The 25793-nt window shown below is 26.3% G+C and overlaps 1 protein-coding gene across 1 annotated transcript in view; it reads right to left on the minus strand.

The window, feature by feature from the left end:
- Positions 1-5938: 5938 nt before the first annotated feature.
- LOC135924372 (annexin A6-like) overlaps positions 5939-25793 on the minus strand; it is a 53132-nt gene continuing 33277 nt past the window's right edge. Inside the window, exons 17-36 of the mRNA XM_065459428.1 lie at positions 24980-25074; positions 24809-24925; positions 22191-22281; positions 22064-22143; positions 21953-22009; positions 21686-21881; positions 21539-21597; positions 21366-21488; positions 21229-21309; positions 20581-20652; positions 13771-13852; positions 11683-11777; positions 11179-11292; positions 9283-9373; positions 9147-9226; positions 9044-9100; positions 7801-7993; positions 6347-6405; positions 6143-6265; positions 5939-6080 (exon numbers count right to left, since the gene is read on the minus strand). Coding sequence (XP_065315500.1) covers positions 6006-6080; positions 6143-6265; positions 6347-6405; positions 7801-7993; positions 9044-9100; positions 9147-9226; positions 9283-9373; positions 11179-11292; positions 11683-11777; positions 13771-13852; positions 20581-20652; positions 21229-21309; positions 21366-21488; positions 21539-21597; positions 21686-21881; positions 21953-22009; positions 22064-22143; positions 22191-22281; positions 24809-24925; positions 24980-25074 — 1940 coding nt within the window. The 3' untranslated portion in view covers positions 5939-6005. The remainder of the gene's footprint in view (positions 6081-6142; positions 6266-6346; positions 6406-7800; positions 7994-9043; positions 9101-9146; positions 9227-9282; positions 9374-11178; positions 11293-11682; positions 11778-13770; positions 13853-20580; positions 20653-21228; positions 21310-21365; positions 21489-21538; positions 21598-21685; positions 21882-21952; positions 22010-22063; positions 22144-22190; positions 22282-24808; positions 24926-24979; positions 25075-25793) is intronic.

Below are 25793 nucleotides of genomic sequence, written 5' to 3' on the forward strand. Positions count from 1 at the left end.
TTTTACAATTATGCAAATTAAATTTAATTTTTAAAAACTGAAAAATTTGCAATAATATTGGAAGAAATAATTTAAAATTTTTCATTTAAATATTTTAGATTATATTAAATACAATTATTAATAACGTATATAAACTTAATATTTCTAATCTAATAATTATTTGGTATAATATTAAGGTTAACTAAGGAAAATATAAAGAGCGTAGTTTTCTACTAATAAATAAAAATGGTGTTATATTATTTGGTAATGGTCAATATATAATTAAATGTTTATTTATTACTGTCTATGGCGTTATGTTTATATTGTACTGTGTTAATTGGACATTAGTTTATGTTAAATTGATCTGACATAAGTTTATTTCAAAAAACTAAATATATATATATGAATTGTAAAAATAAAAGATTATTATTAAACTTATTAAATAAAATTAGATTTTATTTTAATGCAATTTTAATTCGATTATAATCTCTATCGGTGTAACATGGTGGAGGATAATAATTATATCAAAGTCAAAGTTCTAAACATTGGACCTGAAATTCTTAGCGGTGAATATTGTTTGTGAAGTCACAAGAAATATAAACTGTTCAAAACAATTAAAGAGATGGCTATTAGAATTATGGATAATATGGACAATTTATCGTATCAAATAAATGATATAGTATAATAAAAGGTTGAAAAAAAAATACACGTATCTTTGAATTTTAATCAAAACCTGACAGGTTGGAGTTCCAGAGAATATCCGATCGACTTAAAAGCTGTGGTTCGGGGCTGAATACGGAATCTCTCTGAATAAAAAACTTAAAGTAAGATTGATAGAGGATAATAAGACAGATCTAAACATTATTGATGATATTGTGGTCAAATATCAATCAATGGGAATAACTGATAATAAAACCTGCGCAGAGAAAGATTTACGGAGAAGAGATGATGGAGTGAAATGGCAAAATAATTCGGTATCGAAAGAAAATAAATATGTTTTTAAGGGGACCGACACAATAACAACATAAAAAAAAATATTATACAGATACCGTATAATCTGAGGCCAAGAAATAAAATATATTTTATGAATGATTTTATCATTGGTATGCAATTAAATAATCATAATTTTTTGTTTTTGATAGATATTGGTTCTCCGATGACTTACTTGCCGTTGAAAAATTTGGAAAAGTTTACGAATCATGAAAATATTGAGTTGAGAAGTTCTAGGAAATATTCTCTTATTAAGGTTCTCCCATCACAGTAGTTGGGAAAGTCATTAATAGTAAAGCTAAATACTTAAATATTATAAAATAGTTAGATTTTTATGTATTAGATGGGGAGGGACCACTCTTATGTGGTCAAGATTAGATTAAAGAATTTGATATAATCGAATGCAATTTTGATATTAACAGTTTAATAGGCAAGAGATAGGTGATAAATTAAATTTAAAAAATTTTTAAATTTGTTTTCATATAAGGATATTAAATACTTGTGAAAGTTTAAACATGTTCAACTAAATTACAATGGGTGAGATTGGATATTAAAAGAATAAATTGTATAAAATTAACTTTAGATAACTCATTGTTTGTATGGGCTCATATCAAGATAGGCTTGTGGGGACTGTCATTGGGAGGATCAGTAATGTCATATGGGAGATCAAGATAGAACATAAGGTTGTGATTGCTCACACCAATCAAATAAGAGATATTTGATAAACTTGTTAAATGTTCAATTACTAACCAATAAATTGTCGGTTGCTGTTTTTGTTGTTGAAAGTATTAACCAAGATTTTATAATGCATTTGTACCTGTTAATTTTACAATTATATATAATTGCAATAATTCTCTTTCCCATTATATTTATTTCACTTCTTTCCAATATTATAATGTATCTATTGATTATATTCTAAAAACAAGAAGACAACTAATAATGCATTAATTCCCTTTCCCATTACATTTATTCAGATCCCCATTGTAATGTTTGTATTCCAAAGTAAGGAAAGAAAATATTATAAAAATACATTTTTTCCCCTCCTTTCCCCAATTTTAATGATTGTATTCCAAAAGGAAACAACAATATTAGAAGATAAATTCCCCCCCCCCCCTTCCCCATTTTATGATTGGATTCCAAAGAAGTAAACAACAAATTCCTTAGTCCTTCCATTATAATGTATTCATAGATTGTATTCCTATATTAAGGATACAACAATATTAGAAAGACACATTTATTCCCCTCTTCCCTCCTTTTCCCAATTATTATGATAAGGAAACAACAATATTATGAAGATACATCCCCCCCCCCCCCCCCATTTTAATGATTGGATTCCAAAGAAGTAAACAACAAATTCCTTAGTCCTCCCATTATAATGTATTCATTGATTGTATTCCTATATTAAGGATACAACAATATTATAAAGACACATTTATTCCCCTCCTCCCTCCTTTTCCCAATTATTATGATTGTATTCTAAAATAAGGAAACAACAATATTATAAAGATATATTTCTTCCTCTCCTTTCCCCAATTTTAATGATTGCATTCCAAATAAGGAAGCAACAAATTATAAATTATGCAATTTTTCCCTTTCCCATTAGATTTACTTCCCTCCTTTCCAATATTATAAAGATACAATTATTTTTTCTCTCATGCCAACCGAGCTCTCCACTAGCATTATTTTAGTTACTTCATCATAAATTATGTTATCACTGTCATATATATTATTTAGATTTGAATGGTATTGGATTTTGGAGATTTTTTTTTATTAAATTTTTTTCTGTGGTAGCATGTTATGTTATCTGGTTTAATATTTATTTTAATGTTTATTTATACTGTTTAAGGCGTTAGGTTTATATTGTATTATGTTAAGTGGACATAATTTATGTATTGATTTGAAATAAGTTTATTTCAAACTATATATATATGAATTGTAAAAACAAAAGATAATTATTAAACTTATTAAATAATTTAATTCGATTGCAATTCTTATCGGTGAAGGAAGAGTTTAAAGTGCACATTTCATATTTAATTTGTAGCACATCCCCTAATTATTGTTAGTTTATAATTTTTGCCATTGAATTTACTTCCCATTTTTAGATATATCTAATATTAGTTTGATTAAAATCTTTGTAATATATTAGAGTCCATAATTATATATAAAAAATTATATGCATATTATTTATAGAAATCAAACTTTTAATATGGAAGAATATATAATTTGTACATAATATTTATTTATATACTAAATTTTTTATATTTATTATTAAGATGATCAAGAAACTCATGCAATAATATAAAAAAGCATAAAATGCAATATAAAAAAAGAAGGAAATAGGAACAATTATCTAAATAATCTTAGTGTCTTTTCAAATAATATAATAATAGTGATTATAATTAAAGTATTTTCAATAGTAATGAGAATTATAATAAAGGGTTAAGAGGATTTTAAATTCGTTTGATTGAGAACACGTCGATTATGTTATTTATGCAAAGCGCCTGTCAAACGGTTTAATTAGGGTCGATTTTTAAAGACTGCCTGATCAAGATTTTAACCAAAAAAATATTATGTAAGTCTCGAGATTTGGCAAATAGAGGTCCATATATGAGAAAATCCCCAGTTCACATAAAATTATTTTGGCTAAAATCTTAATCGAGTTTTTAAAATTGACACAAATAGGGCTTTTCATCAACACTACCTCCCGTTATAGACTTATTTAAATAAATTGAATGTAGTATATATCGATTAATTTAGGTTGATTTTTTTAAAAAAATAGAATGAAATATATAAAAAGCGAAAATAATAAAATAAAATAGAAAACACGAAAAAAGAAATATAAAATAAATGTAACTAAATAAAAATGAAATATAAATAACCAAAATAAAAGGAAATGTAAACATTGTTTTAATTTATATTTAAAACTTTAAAACAGGAGATTTAATATTGAGAATCGACAATTTTAAATCTCAAAAGATGAAGAGACTTGCTATCATTTGTATGGCCCAACCCGAAATTAAAAAAATTCTTTTTTTGGCTTGGCAAGATTAATGTTTTCAGGCCCAAACACCCAGATTTTTTAAAAAAATTTTCCGTCATAATTTCTTTAATCGACCAGGCTGTTTAAATTTTTTTATGGTCGTAGTTTTAAAAAAATATTCGGCATTTTACGGATCTCAACGAATATGAAATTCATATATAATAACATTTCAAAATATCTTCTGATTTGTCGTAAAAGGTGTAAGTTTGAATCATTACACTTGCTAACTTTCTATTTAACTGGTAGATGGTAATTCTCTTACTTCCTGTTACTCTTGTAATCTAATATAGTCATTTATAAAATTATCAATCATTTTGTTCTCCCTGACAATATACGTAATTGCCTTAATTTGGGACAGAGAAAAAGAGAGATAAAATGATACTTATCTAAAATAAATTTTTCCTTTAAAAAGTAATATTGAGAATATCTTTGTTGCTTTTAATTTGATTAAATATCACCTAAAATGATGATTATAGAATTATAAATTTGATTAAATATCAACTAAATTAATGATTTTAGAATAATGAATTTGATTAAATATCACTTAAAGTAATGATTTTAGAATAATAAATTTGAATATTATTTTACTATAAATATTTTCTAAGAATCAAAAGAAAATAGGAAATATGATGAGTAAATGAATGTGATATATTATGTATGTGATATATTGTTCTATGATAACAATTTTTAATACTTTATTTATTTTTAATTTTTATATATAATAATGTCGATTTAAAATATCCAAGCTTTAAAATATTCGGGCCGGCTAGGATATTTTTTAAAAATTTTAAACCCGGCTCAGTCCGGGTATATATAAAAATAATACAGCCCAGCCAATCGGACAGGGCGGGGCTGCAGGCTCTCTGATATATATATTTATAATACGTGAACTTTTAATGTGTTATTTAATTTGAACATAATATTAATTTGCTTAATAAATTATTTATATTAATTAATGAAATAATTTGGAGACAATGCCAAAAGTTTACTCATCTACCCCCCCCCCCCCCATATAATATATTTTGCTCCATTTATGCACCTGTAGAAGCCAACCCTAGAATCCAACAGTCAGCAGCCGAGCCAGCTCATAGCCTGAGCCGTGAAAATAAAATATTAGTCAAGGGCGGCCCATATTCCTATCTTATATAATTACAGAAGTTTTATAGGTGGAACCAAATTGCGGAAGTAACTAAAGTTAACTTGCTATCCAAGCTATTCAGCAAGCAGTGAACTAATTTTTTTTCCAACTGCACATACATTTGTAAAAAAGAATGTGTATAAATCTTAATCAATGGCGGATCCAAGGTTGAATAAGGTCTTCTATAATTCTTTGACTTTCAATAAAATACACACTTTTAAAATATATATAAAATACAAATTTTAAATTTGTTTAAAAATTTTACTTTGTGGTATAAAAATGTTGACAATATTTATTTAATTAAAACAAATCCTGTGATTCATTTACTATTAAAATTGCGCTATTATTATTAAATTTTCGCCTTTTCTATTAATTTTGCCAATTTACTCTTTTTATATTAAACTTGCCCCTATTTAGCTAAAATGAACAATTAAACTTTTACTATTAAATTTGCCTTTTTCTCATTTAAGGCGAAATTACTTTAGACGAATGGCATAACCTAATTAAATTCCCCTGTCCTAGAGTGTTATTGGCTTATTGTTTAACAAGGCAAAACCAATATGGAGGGGTAATCATCTCGAAAGATTTCGTTATTAAAAATGTATTGAATATAAAAGTGTAAATTATCATTTTCTTTAAGCATAGAATATAGAAAGGCTACTTAACGATAATATTAGTGCGCTACTTTTAAATGTGGCTTTTAAAAACAAACTATATATAAATTTAGTATATTTATTTACAAGAATTTACTATCTAAATGTATAATTAAAATTATGACAATAAAATTTGATAAACGTGTGATCAACAAAATGTATCATTATAAAGTTAGTGCATATAATTTTATTAAGTTATAGTTTGTCATTTTTGGATTGGCTTTTGATTACCCTGAACTAATTTAACTAGTACCTCCTGGTAAGTACCTGTCACGTCCCCCTAAATTTATTAAAACAAATAAATTATTTATAAAAATGTGCCATAAAATTTAAAAAAATTACTTTGATGGCGTTCTCCAATGATTTTTTATACTTTTTACGATATTCATTTTTAATTTCTTCCATATCAACTTCTGATCTAGTTACCATGATCCGAGTCAAATCAGATTCTTTCGTTCCAACTCCCTTTATATTTATTAAGTTACAGTGTATAATTATAATATTTTTTGGGATATATATATTTTTGAATATAATATATTGCTTTACTGTTAGAGCGCTGTGTAATCTTGTTGCGAAATAGTTTCCAGGATTTTTGATAATATCAACTATAAAATGATAATAAAAAATATAACACATCCTAAAGTATTATAAAAGAAAAATAATTTCATGTGTCAAAGATTATGAAAAAACGTAGCTAGCAGTTAAAGTTAATTTTTGGCTTAATTGCAGGAGATATAGAGACGATATATAAGCCCAAGGTTTAGCGCGAAGTTTTTTTTATAGTATTAAACAATAATTATCATTTTTTTACCAAAAATATGTAATCATATAATGCAAAAATCTTAAAAAATTTTAGTTTTTCACTCTTTCGGGTAAAACTCAAACGTTCCCAAAAGATTTTTCCAGAACAGATAATATAAAAAAAAAATTTTTTAAAGAAAAAAAATAAATATGTTATTAGTTTGTTTTGGGGAAAGGAGTATTAAGGATATCTTGGACTTCAAAATCAAATTTTTTGACTCAATAATATGGAATCGAAAACTAAAATTTTTATTATAGTGCGCTCTGTTTGTTAACGCTGTTTAATCAAGCCATGGAATAAAGAATAAATGATATTGTTTAAAGTGACTCTATTCTATCGTTGCTTACAAATATCATATTAAAAAATGGCAAATAAGTTGTGATTCATTTTTTATTTTAAATTTTCAATATCACCCCAATTTAACAAGGCTCTGTGCGTTTAAAATATCTTTTGAATCGATATAACTCGCAATGTTCAATGTAAGTACTATTGGTCAGGTAGAAAATTAAATTTAAAATGATATTTTTCTATTTCTAATGTAATATCGAAAATTCATTACACTAATCGTAAGATGTTAATTTAATCAACTATATTAAAGACGTAATAGAGTAAAAAAAAATATTGAGAACCTAGGGGCTAGAAAAACAATATTTTCCAAAATTATACATTAATTCAAATTATTAAAATAATTTTCAAATTTGTTTCTGACTGAGGCTTAAATATTAGATAATTGTGTTTCATGTCTAATAAAGGATAAAATTTTACAAAAATTTGTAGTGTATTTATATTATGAGAAAGCTCATTTATATCAGGAGCCAAAATAGTTTTATATCACTCTTCATAGCGATGTCTCTGTTCAATTTTGATATTCCTCATTGTTACCCTGCTATCCCAGTTAGCACGAATTAGCGGTGAAATATATAAAAATACAGATATTTTGTATACTTTGCCGCGAATTCGTGTTAACTGTGAATGCAGGATTATGAATAGCGCTATGCGTTATTATTTGCTCTATAAATTGTGCAATAGTGTATAGAATAGATTTAAAATAGTGTTTTTAGCCCTATTTCTATATTAATATGAAACTAATTTTAATTTTTTAAACATTTTTTTGTGGATAACCCATATTAATATTTATGTCTCTAATATTTTAATTTCCTCTAATGTTTTAATAATAGCTATTAAATATTTGTCAAACCAAATGTCAATAAGGTTTTTTGATATTTTCCTGATGTTTCTTTCTTGATGGCGTCCTCGATTGATTGTTTCGATATTCTCTCATATTGATCAAAAATAAGCTTCAATTGATTTATGTTTCTAGTGGCCAATATATCAGTAAAAGCCTTTTCATTAGTTCCAAATAATTGTTGTATACCACCCTTTAATAATTTCTAAAAAAATATATATATTATAGATAATTTATAACTATTTATAATTCTTAATTTAAATATAATATTAATATAGTCATAAGACTTTGTTTCAAGTAATGTGGTGAGAAATTGTGGAAAATGATCATAATATACTTATATAAGTCTTTCTAGAATTAAAACTTATCTAGAATCTTTTAATGATGATCGGTGGAACATCTTTAAATTATAAATCATTTTGGAAGACAATTTTTAAATAATATGATTTTAATAAAAATTTCCATACTGGAATACATTGATAAAATCAGATTTTTAAATTTAAAAACTCGTCCTAGTATAAATGATTTCAAACTAAGATTTCATATAAATTCTAAATAAAATTAGGACATAAAGAAAATCGTTATTTTAGACATTTTTGTTGTTTCTAAAACAAATTTGATGTTAGACACGTTCAAATCAACCACACCCAGTTCGCCCTAAGTTATCAGATTGATTTTACTTAGAAAAATTTCGCATCTAACATTAAATTCGCTTCTCAAAAAATTGGCCTTGATCTGAACAGTGCTAAAATATGGGCTAGGGTTAGGTTTAAATTTTAAAATAAATGGCCAAACATATAAAGCGCTTTTATTTTAAGAAAAAATTATTATTCATGATCACATTGGATATATAGCAATAATCTGTCTATATAGCATAAAAACATATGATTATTACAATAATATATGTTATATAGTTTATATGTGGTTTGAGTAAAAAATATGAGATTAATAATAATACCATAACCCATAAATCCTAATTTATTTAAAAATTTTGGGGGAGAATAATGTTGTAATTTTAAATCTGCATTATATATTCTCAACCCTTGAAGTTGATTTGATCAAACAGATTAGCACTAAATATTAAGAGAAGATTTTAATCGTTAATTATAGTTTGTTAAAAGTTTATTATGGTCTCATTCCCTTAGAGTTTATGATTTTATTTATCAAATTTTTTATATGAAACAAAAATCATAATATAAAACTATTAAGTATAATCTTTAAATATGTAATCGGCATATAAAAGGGTACAAATTACCTCTGCATCCCTCAAAGCCGCTGCTGGATCAGTTTGCCTGGAAGAGTCCCGCTGTGCCTGAAATAATATTTCTTTAAAATATTCATAAAGTCAACTAAATTACCTGGGCAATTTTCACCAAAAAATCTTGCACTTTCCTATTTGTATCGCCTTTGATATCACTAACTATGTCCTTTTTAAACACTATTATATTTGAGTATAGGAAATTATAAATGTATTGAAAAAATAATCAAATTTACATTTCTTATATGCTTCAGTTATAGCTTTAAGTTGATTGGGCGATCTTGTTAGGAGAATTTCGATCAGCAGATCAAAATTCGTGCCAAATCCCTTAAATAATAAATTAAAATATTGTAATTTATTATTCAAATGTAAAAAGAAAGGTAATGTTAAAAGAAAATTAGTCTCTTGTGCCAATTTTGAAAGCCATTTATATATTAAACTTTAAAAGGAAAGTATCTATAGTTAAATTATTATATCATTATTAGTCTTATTCCGATGTTATATTATATTTGGTTTTCGTGTTAAAAATAAAAGCATAAAATATATCCATTAAACTTTTATATCATCATAAATACAGTTTACTATTAACTTAATCTCCAAAATCTTATATATTTGAGTTATTATTAAAAATAGTATAAACGTTTATGACAAATTAACAAAGGGTTTTGTTAAATTTTGAACATTAGCATAGCTAAAGCAAATGAAAAAAAAATATATATCCAAGAAAAAATTATTTAAAAAAAAAGAAAAACGATTGTGTCAATATTATATTCTATTGAAATGCTAGTTATTTTAAAAAAAACCCTAAAATTTTATATTTGGTATTCAATAAATTTATATAATATATATGGTAAATCATTTCATAGGCGTAATTAGGATATTCGTAAGAGGAAAAGTTTTTTGAGAAACCTTTCTATTAAGAATTTTATTTGAAAGCTTTAGGGTTTTTCTCAGGCCTTTGGCCTGGTTATATTTAGAAAATAATAATTTAGGTAAGACTTCCTTTTTTAAAAAAAGTTTATTAAATGTTTTATTTCTGAATTATATGAATTATAATCATTTAGTCATTACTTTAAAAAGTTAATAACACACACTCATTACTAAATTAAGCTCTTTTTAGAGCCTTATAAACTAATATATATTTATTTTTATTTGGTAATTTTATATATTTTTATAGTTGGTTATTATAATTTTTTATAAAGCAATAAAATAACATTTAATTGGAAAAAGAAAAAAAATATAATCATTATTTCAAAAAATTGAAAATTACTGTTTTAATTATTTTATTCATTTTGTTGGAAAAGAAGGGTTGAGCATAGGCACTTTCAAGACAAAACTATTGGGGCTTTCCCTCTCCACAACCCCCGAAAATTTATTTTACCTAAATATTTTTAATATTTAATATTAAAATTTTAATTATATTTATAATTATTTGAAAACTTTATCAGGCCCCTAAACAATCTAAATGTATGTTTAGAAAGTCCTAAATAAGTAGTGTGTATTCTCTATTTGTTAATTTTCCCTATTTCTCGTTTATCTAGCATAATTTAATTTATTTTAAAGATGATAATGTGACGTTGATTAATTATTTAAAAGTTATAATTTTTGGACTGAGTAGGGTTCCTCTTAATTTTACAATCTCATATTTTTTTATTTAGATTGATAAATATTAAATAAATTTTAATTTTACATACATTATTTTAAAATTTTTGATTAATCTGGTAAATTTTAAACAATTATTTAAAAAATAACCAATAATAATTTTATAAATAATTTGAATTATTTTTCGACCAAAAAATCTACTATAATTTTTAAATATTATTTAAAGAAAATTAGACCCTCCCTCCACTCATTTAAATTTTGGAACCCCTGGGGTGTAAGTGAATCAATTTTTATTTGTTTAAAATGATATAAACTGAAAATCCTAAATGGAAAGGGAAATATACCCCGTCCCCCTCCTAACCCTAGTTATGCCAATAGTTAAATTTTAAATGACGCTAGTGGAGCTAATAAAGTTAACTTTCTTATTTGTGCTAATATATTTTTTTAATTATAACATCAACTATTTCAAAATTAAAATGATAAACATAAATCTGTCCAATATTCAAGAAAAATTTTATCATAAGTATTACCTTGATTGACTTCCGTATTTGTTGAGCATCGTATTCTGCCGCGGGCATCATCAGTGCAACCAAAATATTTTCAAAATCACCGCTGGTATCACCTTTAATATCATTGATCAAATCCTAATCCCGTTAATCATTTAAAAATTTATGATAATAGTTTTAATAAATTTTTATAGACTAATCTTTTATGAAAATTATAAATTCATTTTGTCATTTTGCAATTAAATTCATTTTGTCATTTTGCAATTGAACGTAGTTAAATTCAACGTTTAACAAAATCTTAAGCTTGAGCAAAAATCTTCTAAGGTCGAAAAAAAATGTGAAGATTTATTTTTGTAAATTTGAAATTTCGCTCATTTTTGAAAAAATCTTTATAACTTTCTGTGGTCTTTATGTGTGAAGGATCTTTCATAATAATATAGTACAAATCCTAGCCATTAATATTCCCACGGAAATCAGGAATCCAAACAATGATTTGTATTATGAGAATGAAGATATAATATTATATACTCGTTTGAATAAACTCTTGTAAGCCCTTGTTATCTGTTGCCTTTCAAAATTTGTTCGACTAGGAATTATATTTATCAATTTTTTGTCATCGGTACCTAATTTAAAATTGTAAACTATGATATCCAATAGTATATACCATGCATGCATAGTTATTTAAATATTTTAAGAAATGGTTTTTCATAGAAGATGAATACTACCAATATAACAAGATACAAAATGTAATATTATGTTAGATAGTTTCTTTAAAAGCACTGCATCGGACCTATTTCTTCAGTTCCGCAATTTTGTATACTCCGCCTCGAATTCGCGCTTATTTTATATATACCGTAAATTTGCGCGTTAACTGTGAACACAAGGTTATATCCAAGTCCGTTCTAAAATTTTATTCTAGAAAAAATAGGGTTGAAACGATCCGATTTTTTAAATATTGAACCTGTTGAAAAAGTAGAATGTTTCAAACGAAAGTGGAAAAGTTATAAACACTGAATGAAAATAAAAGATGTTGGTATTATTCTTGAAAAGAACATTTATATTTATTAGAGACCTGCAGGCGCTAGGCCTTTTTTATTTTAAAATGTCGGACCTAATTTTTTTTTAAATTACACTGGTTGGGCCGAATATTTTAAAGCAGACTATTTTAAATAGCCTATAAAAAAAATATAATTAAAAATTGTGTATCATAGAACAATATATCACATTCATTCATTCATCATATTTCATATTTTCATTTTTTCTATCCTTAGATATTTCTAGTAAAATATTATTTAAATTAATTATTCAAATAATTATCATTTTAGGTGATATTTTCAAATTAAAAGCAACAAGAATACACTCAATATTTAAAATATAATACACATTTTAAGGAAAAATTTATTTTAGAAAATTATCATTTTATCTCTCTTTCTCTTTGTCCCAAATCAGGCAATTACGTATATTCCCATATAGAGAGCGCAAAATGACTGATTCTTTTATAAAGTCTATTAAATTACAAGATGAAATGGAAATAAGATAATTACCATCCACCCGAATTGAAAAGGTCCTTTTACTAAAAATTGGGAGATAAAGATTATTTTATTTCTATTTTAAGAAATAATTTTATCGAATTTTCAATTTCAAATATTCAAAACGTTTAAAAAATATCAGAGACCTGCAGGCTCAGCTCTAAGCCTAGCTGGGCCGGGCCGCATTTTAATTTTTTTAAATATACCAGGGCAGGGCTGGGTCTAAAATTATTTTTTAAATACCCGGGCCGAGCCGTATATTTTGAAACCAAATATTTTAAATCGCCATTATTAGTTATAAAAATTAAAAACAAATAAAATATATTTTTAAAAAATTCAGGTCAGGGCCGTGCAAATGGTATCCCTACAGGTCTCTGAAAAAATATATTATAACCTATATCATAGGAAGAAAAAATTGAAAAAGTAAATATAAAAATTATATAAACTAAAATATTAAAAAACAAGAAGGTGGGAGGAGGAGGGATTTAAAAATATATTGTCAGATAATTTGAAAAGTTATTATATATGGATTTCTTATTCACTGATAAACGATTGGTATAATGCGGAATAGGTATATTAAAATTAGGAAAAATGTACAGGCCCTGATAGATTTATTTTTTAAAGAAATTCGAACAGAAAATTTTTTTCAAAAAATTATGGCCGGGTCGCGCTTAAAATATTTTTTTTTTAAAAAATCAGGTAAAAATATAAAACCAGGGTCGGCCTAAAAAAATTAAATTAATCTGGGCCGAGCCAAATCCTGGCTGAGTGTGCATATGGTACCTCTGCAGGTCTCTGACTTATACAAACATTAGGAAAATAAAATAATTTTAAATTCTGTGGAGACCCAGTTTGTCCTGGTCGGAATTAAAGGAAAAATTAAAATCAAGGTTCAATCCGAACGAGTCCGACCTAATCGGCTCAGGTTCAGTTGGATCAGACTTGGATAAAATACGGAAGTGGAATCATTCTTGTAAGGCTCAGCTCAATATAGATTTACTAAACATATTGTTTATTAATAATACAATAGAAAAATTTTGCAAATATGAATATAAAATATCTCTTTAATCGGTGCAGTATATTTTACCTGCTCCTTTAAGTGCAGTTCGTAATGCCTTTGCATCAGCTTCAGCGTTAAAATTTGGTATGGGCTCGATAGTTCCACCAGCCTTTTAAAATATAAATGCATTTACATTTAATACCTCTGTAAACATTATAATTAATGACCATTACTATACTTAAAATTAAGCTATTAAAATATTTTAATGTTTTGAATTTTCATAGGCATGTAATTAACTGTTGAGCTGTACTAAATAATAATTGGATCATTTTTATAAAATTCTATAATAAACTTTTGTTTTTTGACAATAATTATCTTCAAAACATATGATAAACAGGAAGGGTTAATTCCTTATGGTGAGCACACATTCAATGGATATAAAGGATGGAACAGGTCTGCTATATTTGTTAATAACTTTTTTTCTACAATTAGTTCAATATCATCAATACTAGTAATTAATATAATTCGATCTAACTACATCGGGCAAGAAACATAAAATAAGTTATTGGAATCTTGATAAAATATTTGCATTTCAATGGATCTATTTCTTAATATTATGATGAGAATTTAGATACCTTTATATCACGTTTCAGAAAACTTGGCACTGCGTATTTCAGCTCTTATAAATGCTTTCGAACAAGTTTAAATTAGCTCTAAACTGTTCTCAACTAGGCCTATCTAAATCATCAAAAACTCGTAAAACCCTAACCTCATGCGCTTGATTTCTTTAAATTTACTAGTATTCTGTAATTAAGTTAATTTGATTTAATTTTAAAATAAATTATTCACAAGTGGATATTATTCATATGAAAATTTGATCTTTATAAGCATGGCAGCAGATGAATATTTGTCTTTCCTCTCAGAAACTTTCTTCAAATAAAATCATAATACCATCCAGGGTTGGCATGTCGGTCAATTGACCGAGGAGGAGTATTTGACCGGTCAAATACTTTAATAAATTTATTTAATATTTTGCCCAGTATAAATTATATTAATTCTCATTTATTTTACTTCCACTTGCTACATTTCAATATAAAAATTAATTTTCTTTTTATTTGTTCTGGACAGATTTACAAAATAATTTATTCAATTCTGGTAAAATGTTATATATATTTTATTTTATTATATTATTATTATTATATTATATATTATATTATAATATAATATTAAACAAATTATTGAAATAATTAGCAATAATTATAAAATAATTAAGTTTGATTAACTTTACAATAATCAAAATCTTTTTTAATTAAATTTTTATATATTAAGGATTATGGTCAAACCAAAGCATCAAGTTTGGAAACATTTTAAAGAAGTACGCGATGGAAAATCAGTTAAAGCGGTATGCAGGTTTTGCAAGATGTCCTATATTAGCCACGTTGATAGAATGGTCAAACATTTATTAAGCAGCTGTACTATGTGTCCTGCCATAATTAAGGAAAAATTTAATTCAAATTCCAAAATTTCAACCTCTACAAAAAATCCCATAAATGTAGTCTGTAATACTTCTAGCTCTGACTAAGAAAAAGGTGAAATTATCGAGAATGATTATCATATTGACAATATTTTGTCTTGTGACTCAAGAAAATTTGATTCCATTATTTCCAATTAATCTACAAACAAGGCGATTAAATGCAAATCTCAATCTTGTATAACCGGTTTTATAGATAGAATTAATCCCAAAGAAAAAATTAAGCTAGATCAATTGTTTGCAAAGGCTGTATATGCGAGCACTTTACCTTTCCACATCACTGAAAATCCCTACATCCAAGAATTCTTTAAAAAATTACGTCCTATTTACACTTTACCCAGGCGAAGGCAGCTGATTGGTTTTCTTTTAGACAAAGCGTCAGGAGATATGGAGGCGAGAGTTGCAGATATAATAGAAAAATCTCCTCACTTATCAATTGTATCAGATGGCTGGAGCAACATCAGAAACGAGAGTATTATTAATTTTATGGTGATGACGCCTGTTCCAGTATTCTACAAATTTTTAAATAATGAGGAAAATCGTCATACGGCTGATTTTGCCCAGGAATTTAAAAATATAATTCATGAATTGAATCCGGTAAAAGTATATTCTTTAGTTACTGATAATGCCGTTAACATGAAAGCAGCCTTGAGAATTCTAAAATCTGAATCTATTTATAATCATATACAATGTTATGGTTGTGCAGCGCATACTTTGCAGTTATTCTTTCACGATTTTGAACGATTGAACGGCTTCAGTTACCATATTTCAATAATTAAAAAATTTGTTAAATTTTTCAAGAATAAACACATACCAGCTGCAGTATTTCCCTTAATAAGAATAACATGGTATACCATCTACATTAAGTACAATTAGCCAAACAAGATGGACATCTTCAATAAAATGTATGGAGCGAATACAAGTATGTAAAAAAGCTCTGAAAGCATCCATTGTCGAAGAAGCTATATGTGATATCTGTCCTATAGAGATTACAAATAATATATTAGATGAATAAATATTTTGGACAAAAATTTAAAATTTTTAGATATACTTAAACCTCTAGCTACCTCATTGTTGAAAGTGCAAGGGGATAAATGTACTTTAGCTCATGTAAAAAACGAAATGCTTAATTTGGAAAAACACAAAATACAATCATGCCATTATTCTATATTTTCTCCATCTGAAGAAAAAAAATTAAAGTTATGTTTGAAAAGAGAAGAAATGATCTAAACATGTGCTCACAATGCAGCTTATTTATTGGACCCTCAATATCAAGGGGAGCACCTTACTAGCGTTGAATTTGATGAAGCGTGTAATATGATACAAGAATTAGGTATTTTACAGGGTGGTGATAATCAAAATATTTTAAGTGGTATAATAAATTTTAAAAGTAAATGCGGCATATTAATAGCCAAAATATGTGGAAAGGGGTAATGGCCGGTGGAATGCACTTTGTCCACCTTGCCCATTAAGAAAAATAGCCAATATTCTGTTAACATTTCCTAGTTCCCCTTCTTCATCAGAAAGAAATTGGTCGGTTTGGAGAAATATTCATATGAAAAACAGAAATCGTTTGAAGATTTCTACGACAGGAAAATTGGTTAGAGTATACCATAATTTAAGATTGATTAAAAATATTAGAGAAAATAATGATATTATCTATGAATCGGAACAAGACTCTTCTATGGAGGACGAAACAACTATAGAATGAATTAAAAAAATATTATGAAATTTAATGTTACATAGATTTATATAATATTATATATATACAAATTAAAGTTAATAATGGCATAAAAAACATTCATTTGAATTTGACCATATTTGACCGATTCATATTTGGGTCAAATGCACAACACTGATACCATCTAAATCGAAGCTACCAAAAACTAAAGCTATGCCTAATAAAGAGTACTTAGAAGTAAATTTTGAGTGAAAGAGAGGACCTACCTTGGTTCACCTACTAATCAAATCTAGAAATTTAATTTTCATTTTTCTCATTTAACTTATCATGAAAATAGATGAATAACTAAACTGTTTTAAATCCTGGGAGATCTACAAACCTCACAAATTCATATAAAATTTTTTTTTTGATTCATTAACATATTCTAGCACCAGGAGTGGAGTTAGGAATGATTTAACTCACAAGAACATCATTTTTAAAATAAAAATCATGGAGTTATAAGTGGAACAATTAAACTTGCATCATCATATGATTTTATTGTTCTTTCTAATAATTAAACTATATCTTAATCATACCTGAAGTAACTTCACCACTAGGCTTCTACCTTAATTTTATCTATCAAACATTAAATATTATCAACGAATAAATGGTCAAAGCTATTAATTTTTTTAATATAAACCGGTGGTTCGATGGTCTTGATGGTTTTAGACCCTTTAATTTCCTATACTTCATCAACCCGAAAAAACATTTTCCCATATTCCATTCATCAATTTTTTAATGCAACAATATCCGAAACAAAGACTTCCTAATTCATATACATCAAATTTTATTTGGAGATTAATTAATTGCCTTAATAATTATTTCTTTAGAAGATTAATCCCAAAATTATCATAGAACGAAATTGTTCATCTTTTACAGGGGGACTATAAATCTTAGGAAATAAATGATTGGAAGTACACCCTAATGGTAACCTTGTCAATCTCTTATCAAATGAACAATTGAGAGTTATCATTAATTTTTGTCTAGGGTGTCACATTGCACAACTTCATACTGCTTGAAATGTAATCTGCCTATAGATTCCAAAGGTCGGGTTAAACTTAGGATCGATATCAACGACATGCTATTATCAACATGATAACTTTTCGTGGTCCCTCCTAAAATTATTGGCTAAGTGTCGTTTTATTACATAGTTTCCTAGTTAATATTTATAAACTTATGGCTTTCGCTTTTGTATTTTCAAAACAAGGCCGAATTATTCCTAAATAGAAATCTGTTAAGTCCGGTCCGAACCGGCCCGTTAAGAATTTTGTACAAGTTGCCTGGCCTGTTATAATTTTTGAAAAATTTTTGCGTGGGGCAGCCGAACGTAATCTTGACCAATCGCAAACCTTTGTCAATTTTTAGTTCAAAGAAAGATGTCTAGAAATTTATGATTAGCCTGATGGAAATTATTCCTAGCAATGCAATATTCTATATGAAAATATTAGAATTCCAATTGTTACGAATTATCAATTACTGATAGTATTGTTAAACGGATCGTTCTGAGATGATTTTTAAAAACGGCTAACTCAATATTTTATCAATAAATATTTTATGCAAGAATTAAGATTTTTCTCATAGATGTCATAAAGGAAGCATTTATTAAATCTTGAGAGACAATATTCTGGCTATAGAGTTAGCCATTTTTAAAAAATAGGCTTAAATCCAGCCGTTTAGCAACACTAATTACTGCCAAAAAATGCCTACGAACGAATATTTGTTTTAATATTTATCGTATTTACAAATAGTCGCCTGATGTGTATTTCTTCGTCCAAAAAAAGTGTAAAAGGAACGAGATTTTATAATTATAATGACTTATTGTTTTTTTGTAGATATATATTTGGACAATAAAATTTGGAGTTGAAAATTTATTACTTTTAGTTTTAGAGTTGTGTTGGTAAATTGTGTAAGTTATTAAATACTAGCTGATAGCCCGTCAAGAATGACAGGGAGTCTGAATTTTCTCCATATGAATAAATAATAAATTTTACCTTCATTTGACGATGAATGAATCAGAATAGTCAAACGAGATGAATAGATTATCCGTATTTATCCTTCCAAGATTTCTATAAATTTTAAAGAAAAGGCCAAATATATTATGGAAAATATGGAATAGAAAAAATATGATTTGTGAGTAATGATATTTATTAATTCTCTTAAGAATTTCATAAATTGTTCTCCAAATTTCTTGTTTATTCAAAATTCCTAGAGACATACTGTAACATTAAAACACCTTTATTCAGCCCACATGTCATAAATTCTGACAAAAGGATCCAGCAGGGGGCAAGCGTCTTTATTTTACCTTGGTATTCATTATCTCATCTTTTATCTTAAATCTAAATTTGTTTAAGATATAAATATATGGTATCTTGATGATGGAACAATCTGTGATGCTCTTCCTATAATAATTGGTTTTTAATTTCTTGAAGCCAATTTAAAAAAAACTCTTTGTTACCATGATAACAATATACAAAACCCTCATCTAGCAAAATTATATTTTTTATTGAGTACATAAATAATAAATAATATAAATTTAAAAAAATAAGGAAATTAATATAATTTAAAAAAAGTATACAAAGTTGGATTAAGAAGAAAAAAAATACCAAGTTGGATTAAGATAAAAAAAAATGTTTGCTGAGATTCGAACCTAATGCCATCAGATTTGAAAGCTACGCTCTTGCCGATTGGGCCACAGATACTTTTCAAAATTAGCGATTTTTTAAAATATATATTTAAAACTTTGAAAGTGTGACTGTGAAAGTGTGATAAGGCTTTTAATATATTATAGATAGTTGTACAGGTAGAGTTTTTATAGTATATAATTTTTATATAAACACAAACAATTAAATTATTATCAAATAAATTAGTCCAAGATTTCAATGAATGCGCACTATATTGTATAATCAAAGAAAAATTATAATTGACAATAGGTGATTTTTCTGGTTTTATAGCAACACTTGTTTCTTTAAAGAGATTTCTATCATTACTTCATGAAGGACATCTTAGTATGCAGCGGTATGCACACTTATATATCTGATGAGCAGATCCAGATATAAATAATGTATTATATAATATGGTAGTATTATATTAAAATACTAAACGACCGTCTCAACCAAATAAAGAAATCTAAGCCGAATTTTTCCAGAATAGATGTTTCCCGGGACCCTTAAATATACAAATTTAGTTTTTTTCACACAATTCTAAATACACACAAAGAGAATATATTTTAGGTAACAACACCCAAGAAGGTGGATTAGACGATTAGGATAGGTTTTACGATTATCCAACAGGAGGTGGATAATGTAATATAATTCAACGCATGTGTAATGTTTTTATAATTTAACTAAATACCGTTGAACATGTCTTAGGGCTATGGGGGGGGGGGGCTTAATTTATTTTTAAATCCTCCCACCTCATTCAATATATTTTCTAATATTTTATTGAATCATTAATACAACAGACACAAACATATTATAAGAATTTGGTATATTGCAGTGATTGAATTTTTAGCATCCTGCCTCTAATTTATATGTTAGTAATTTTAATAAAAGTAATCTTTTGCCTATCTCCGATACAATAGTCAAGTGTTGTTAATATTTAAAAATTACTGAAATATTTTAAAAAAATAGCATTATGATTCTTTTACTTTGACCAAATATGATTTCAACTGTAATAATAATATAGCAAGCATCAATAACCCAGAAGTGTTCATGATAATATATTTGTTGGTTTATGAAATAATTCTAGTTAAATATTTTTATCAATTATTTTTTAAAGGTTCAAATGATAAATTGATTTATTTTTTTGATCATCTTTCATATTCATACTATAAACACAATTAGTGTAATGTAAAATAAGCACAAAAGGGTTTTCTCAATATTTTAAAAATAATAATTAATTGGCAAGTTTGCTAAAAAAAATCAATTATTAATATTTAAACGATTTCGATTTTCAAAATATGTAGAGTAAAATGAAAAAGGTGTAAATATAACTTCCAGATTTTTCAAATTATTATTTCAATTTGACGTTTCAAGGTCTTGCTTTTAAAAATAAAAATTTTGCATTTTAATTTATCGTATTTTGGTTAAAAATAAAATTTTCAATTTCCTATCGAATTAAATTAATTTGAAATTCTAAAAATAATCTTATCCTACATTTATTGAAAACTCAAAATAAAATATTTCTTAAATAATATATTTTTTTTCGCATTATAATAATAAAGAGATGTGACAATTAGGATATAGGAAACGATAAGTTTTTATTTACATTAAACTATTAATCATTGCGGATATTATTTACGACCATTTAAAATTGGTTTTCGATTTCCTTTGATAACGGCCACCAAAAGCTTTTTATAATTTCCACTTACATCGCCCTAGAATTGAAAATAAATAAAAAAAACAAATTTAAACAACGAATTGTATATTTTACCCTAACAGCTTTTACTAAAGTCTTTTTATACAACTTGTAATATTCGTTCTTTATGTCTTCCAAATCTACCTCAGAACGAGATGTTACAATTCTGGTTAAAACCTTATTGTTGGTTCCTAATCCCTAAAATAATATATAGGTATATATTGCAACTTATGAAGGTGTTTTGTTACCTTCATAGCTCTATGCATCCTTTTAGCAAAATATGTAGGTGGGTTTCTTATAATTCGCACTATTTTCATAAAAATCAAGTATAAAAAAAAAATTTCCCATAAAATTATATTTTTTTTGTCTCTCAAGTTATTGTAAATTATTTTAACCTAATCTAAGGAGACTTTTACGATATTTTCCAACGGTTCCTTTTTTGATAGTCTCTTCGATTGGTTTTTTAGTTAGTCGGCTATATTGATCGAATATCAAATTAAGTTGAGCAAAATTTCTGGTGGCTAATATATCAGTAAATGTTTTAGCATTATTTCCACCGAGAAACTTTGACCCCGACTCTTTGTACAAACGCTATTACATAATGTATTCGATAAATTACATTAAATTTAATATTATATCTTTGGAAAAAATGATTTTATTACCTCAGCGTCTCTAAGTGCCGCTGCAGGGTCGGTTTGTCGAGATTGGTCTCTGTTACCCTAATATAGGTATATTTACAACATTCAAAAATTTTATAAAATCTAATATATAACTTGGCTTAATTTGACTAATAAATCTTCCACTTTTCCATGAGTATCACCTTTAATAGACTTGGCTATGTCTTTTTTATATACTTTATATTTTCAAAAATATATGTATCTAATCTTTATAATTACTCACATCGTCTATACGCCTCACGTAGGGCATTCATTTGGTCTGGTGAGCGCGTTAACATGATTTCCAATAATAAATCAAAATCAGTTCCTAAACCCTAGTAAATTAAAATAAATTTCACTTAAGTTTTTAATTCTAAATCTAAATAATATTTTTTTTTAGTTGAATTTTTTATTTGTTAAATGATAATGAAAACGTAATGTAAAATTTTGTAAATTCTATTTAGAAATATAAAGAAAAATAATTAAATATGATTAAAAAAAACCCACAACTACTTTAAATTTTCAACGGCGTATTATTTTTTGGAAATAAAAAAAACGTAGGCTGTGTTCTAGGTCGACTTAATACTTAATAATTGGCTATTTAGTAGTGTTATTAAATGTGATTTGAGCTGATTTTTAAAAACGGCTAACTCAAGATTTTAGCCAGAAAATATTGCCAAAGCCTTTAGATTTCTATAATAGATGTCCAAACTTTTGTGCCATCTATGAGCGAAATCTTCAGGCTTATTTTTTTTTTTGATTAAATATTGTGTCAGGGCTCAAATCGAGCCGTTTAACAACACTATTATTTAGCCGTCTTTGAAGTATGGACTAAATAGTAATAGAGATCTGCAAAAGTAGGCCAGGCCCGTATCCGACCTAAACCCGGCCCTGTCCGAAGCCTCATATTTTTTAAAAAATTCGGGCCGGGACATGTCGGGGGCCTTAGAAATTTTTTATAATATATCTAAATTTATCAATTTTATGTTGAATTTTTTATGTAAAATAAAAATATGTGATTTTATTTATAGAAAGTAGACGCCAAATAACATATATCGTTTATTTTGAGTTATTATAAAAATTAATTTCTATATTTAAAAAAATTTTTAGCCAGGCCGGGCTTGAAAAATTAGGCCCGATGCCTAGTCAAAAATACAAATGAATAATATTTTTTTAAAAAATAAATAAAATAAAAAGAGAAAAAATACAAAAAAAACGAAAGAAAACATAACCAAAAAAACGAAGAAAAATAAAAAATAAGAATAAAATACGAAAAATAGCAATGTCAAATGCTTAAAATAAACCTAAATAGGGTGTTCTTGATCAATTTTTGGCCTTTACTAAAAAGAAATTACGTATCCAAATTAAGCTGACATAGGACACGGCCTAAGAACTTAATTTTTTTAAAAATAACTTTTTAGGATATTATAGTACAATTCTATACATATTGTCGTGTGAGTATTAAAGTGTTCTCTATCCACTTTTTTGTAAATTTTTTTTTATCTTTTTAAAATATTATTTGAGAATCTTTTATTGAATTATTGCATTGTAATCTCCTATTCAAATTACAGGAATATATATTTTTTTAAATATTCTCCTGAACAATCTAATAAAATGGGTGTAGAACATTATAATACTAAGCCATGATACAAAAAAAAACTTTTAAATAAATTAATTTTCATATAAAGGCATACATTCGGGTATGCCCACAATAAGAAGAAGGTTGTTTTTGTTTCATAATTCACTAGTAATACAACAATTCATAAACTCAGTTTTCATTTTATATGGTCAAACACTTTTGATTATTATTTATTTATATGAATGAGCAGAAAAGCTCCTGCAGTAGTTTTTTAAAAAGAAGGGAGCCTGGATTGCAATCAACTGACTTTTGAGAAATGGAATCTAAGGATATTTAGCAATAAAGGCAGATTTGAGAGAACACATTATAACTATAATAATCTACTATTAAAAAAAGAAAAATAAATTGTTTTCACCTTGATTGTATAAAGAAGCAATTAAACCCCATTTAATAACTAGAAAGTTCATACTTTAATCGTAGTTAAACAAGTTATAACTTTAATAGATTTTGATATATTATAGATAAGATTTAGATATTATATGTTGCAGCAAATGTTGGAAATCAGGGTTAGCACCATTATAAATTGTCTGTCTGAAATTTAGAAGGTTGGTAATTTGCACATACTATAACGAAATTCTGGCGAAATCAGATTTTTGAAATATATATTTTAAAAAAAGGTCCCTCAGTAAATTACTTTACTTTTTAAAATAATACAAAAAATAAATTTATTGATAGTGTTAATTTTTTAATTTTAAAAATTATCTTGCTGAGTATATTCCAGTATATATATAAATTCCATATTGCCAGATTTCCAATTGTATAAACAAACCGTAAGATAAAATGTATATATGTCGTATTCAGGGAATTCGAAATTTCTCAATTTTGAATCATTTTAGGAAGGCATATTAAAATTTTTAAAATCCGAGATAACCAGAAATGTATTTCAGCATGTGTAGAGTACCTATCCTTTAAATTTAAGACAATTTTATCCATAAAGCATTTGTATATTTTTAAAAAAATTTATTTTAAACCATATAAATTGTAATATATATTAAGGGCTTTTTCTCTAAAGTTCATGACAGAATAATTTGAAATCCATGGTGTGGATTATCTAATTATACTGAAATATATTTCCGGTAAAAATATTTTTTCAAATTTAAAAATCGTTCTCAATGAATAATCTATAATCGAGATATTCCGAATCCCAATGGATTCCATATTCCAATACGTCATATTTCTTTCTCATTTGATAAAGTAGTTAAAAAATGTAAATTGGAAAATACTTTGATAGATCGTCTGACTAATTGCGCATCGTATTCGGCGAGTGGGGTCATTAAGGCTAACAATAATTTACGATAATTACCTGACGTGTCCCCTTTAATATCTTTCATTAAATCACGCTATAATTAAAATGATATAAATAGTAACGTATGTTAGTTTAAGCGATATATAACCCTTTTATATTTTTCTCTATAAGCTTGCCTAATTTGCTGTCTTTGATCATTGCTTCTGCCAGCTACGATACTTATTAACTTTTTGTCATTTGTACCTAATTTTATATTTAACAGATAATGGATAAATAATCTTCTTATTTATAAAATATCAAATAAAATCCATAGAGACTTATAAGAAAATAAACTTCGAAATTGGAAACCCTAAGCCTGGAACTCTCGGAAGAAGGTCAAATCTAGAAACATAAACCAAAGCTTAAAATCCACTTTTTAAAATTTATAATTAGAATCCATTTTAAAATTCCCAAAAACCGGTTTTGGAACCAGTTTCAGTACAAGTGCAAGTAATTTATATATATTGTTCAAAATATTGTGTTATTCATTTTAGAGTGTTTAGAACTACTTTAAAAAATATTAAAAACCAGAACGCCTCAGGTTCCAAATTCTGCTTATAATTAAGATAAACTGGTCAAAAGAAAAAATAGGTGTTTGAAACTTATTAAACCTAATATTTATGTCTGAACTAAAATTAAATGATAGATTATTATTATATTAATAAATTGGCAGAAAAACGCAATGGTTATGATTATGATCTAGCAAGGTCATCACAAGATAAATAGGATTTAAGAGGTTAGAAATTTTGTACATTTGCTAGTTATTTATAATTGAATTTTTATAAATGACTCGAAACCGAAACACATTAGGGGAGACTGGGGTTAGTCAAACCAATTTTTACAAAATTAGCTCCTGTTTTTTTAGATAATATAAAAAATAATATATGATTGGATACCTAAAACTATACTCTATAAAGGTGCCT

Source organism: Gordionus sp. m RMFG-2023, chromosome 2 (genome assembly GCF_954871325.1).
Source record: "Gordionus sp. m RMFG-2023 chromosome 2, tfGorSpeb1-WG-v2, whole genome shotgun sequence".
Lineage (NCBI taxonomy): Eukaryota > Metazoa > Nematomorpha > Gordioida > Chordodea > Parachordodidae > Gordionus > Gordionus sp. m RMFG-2023.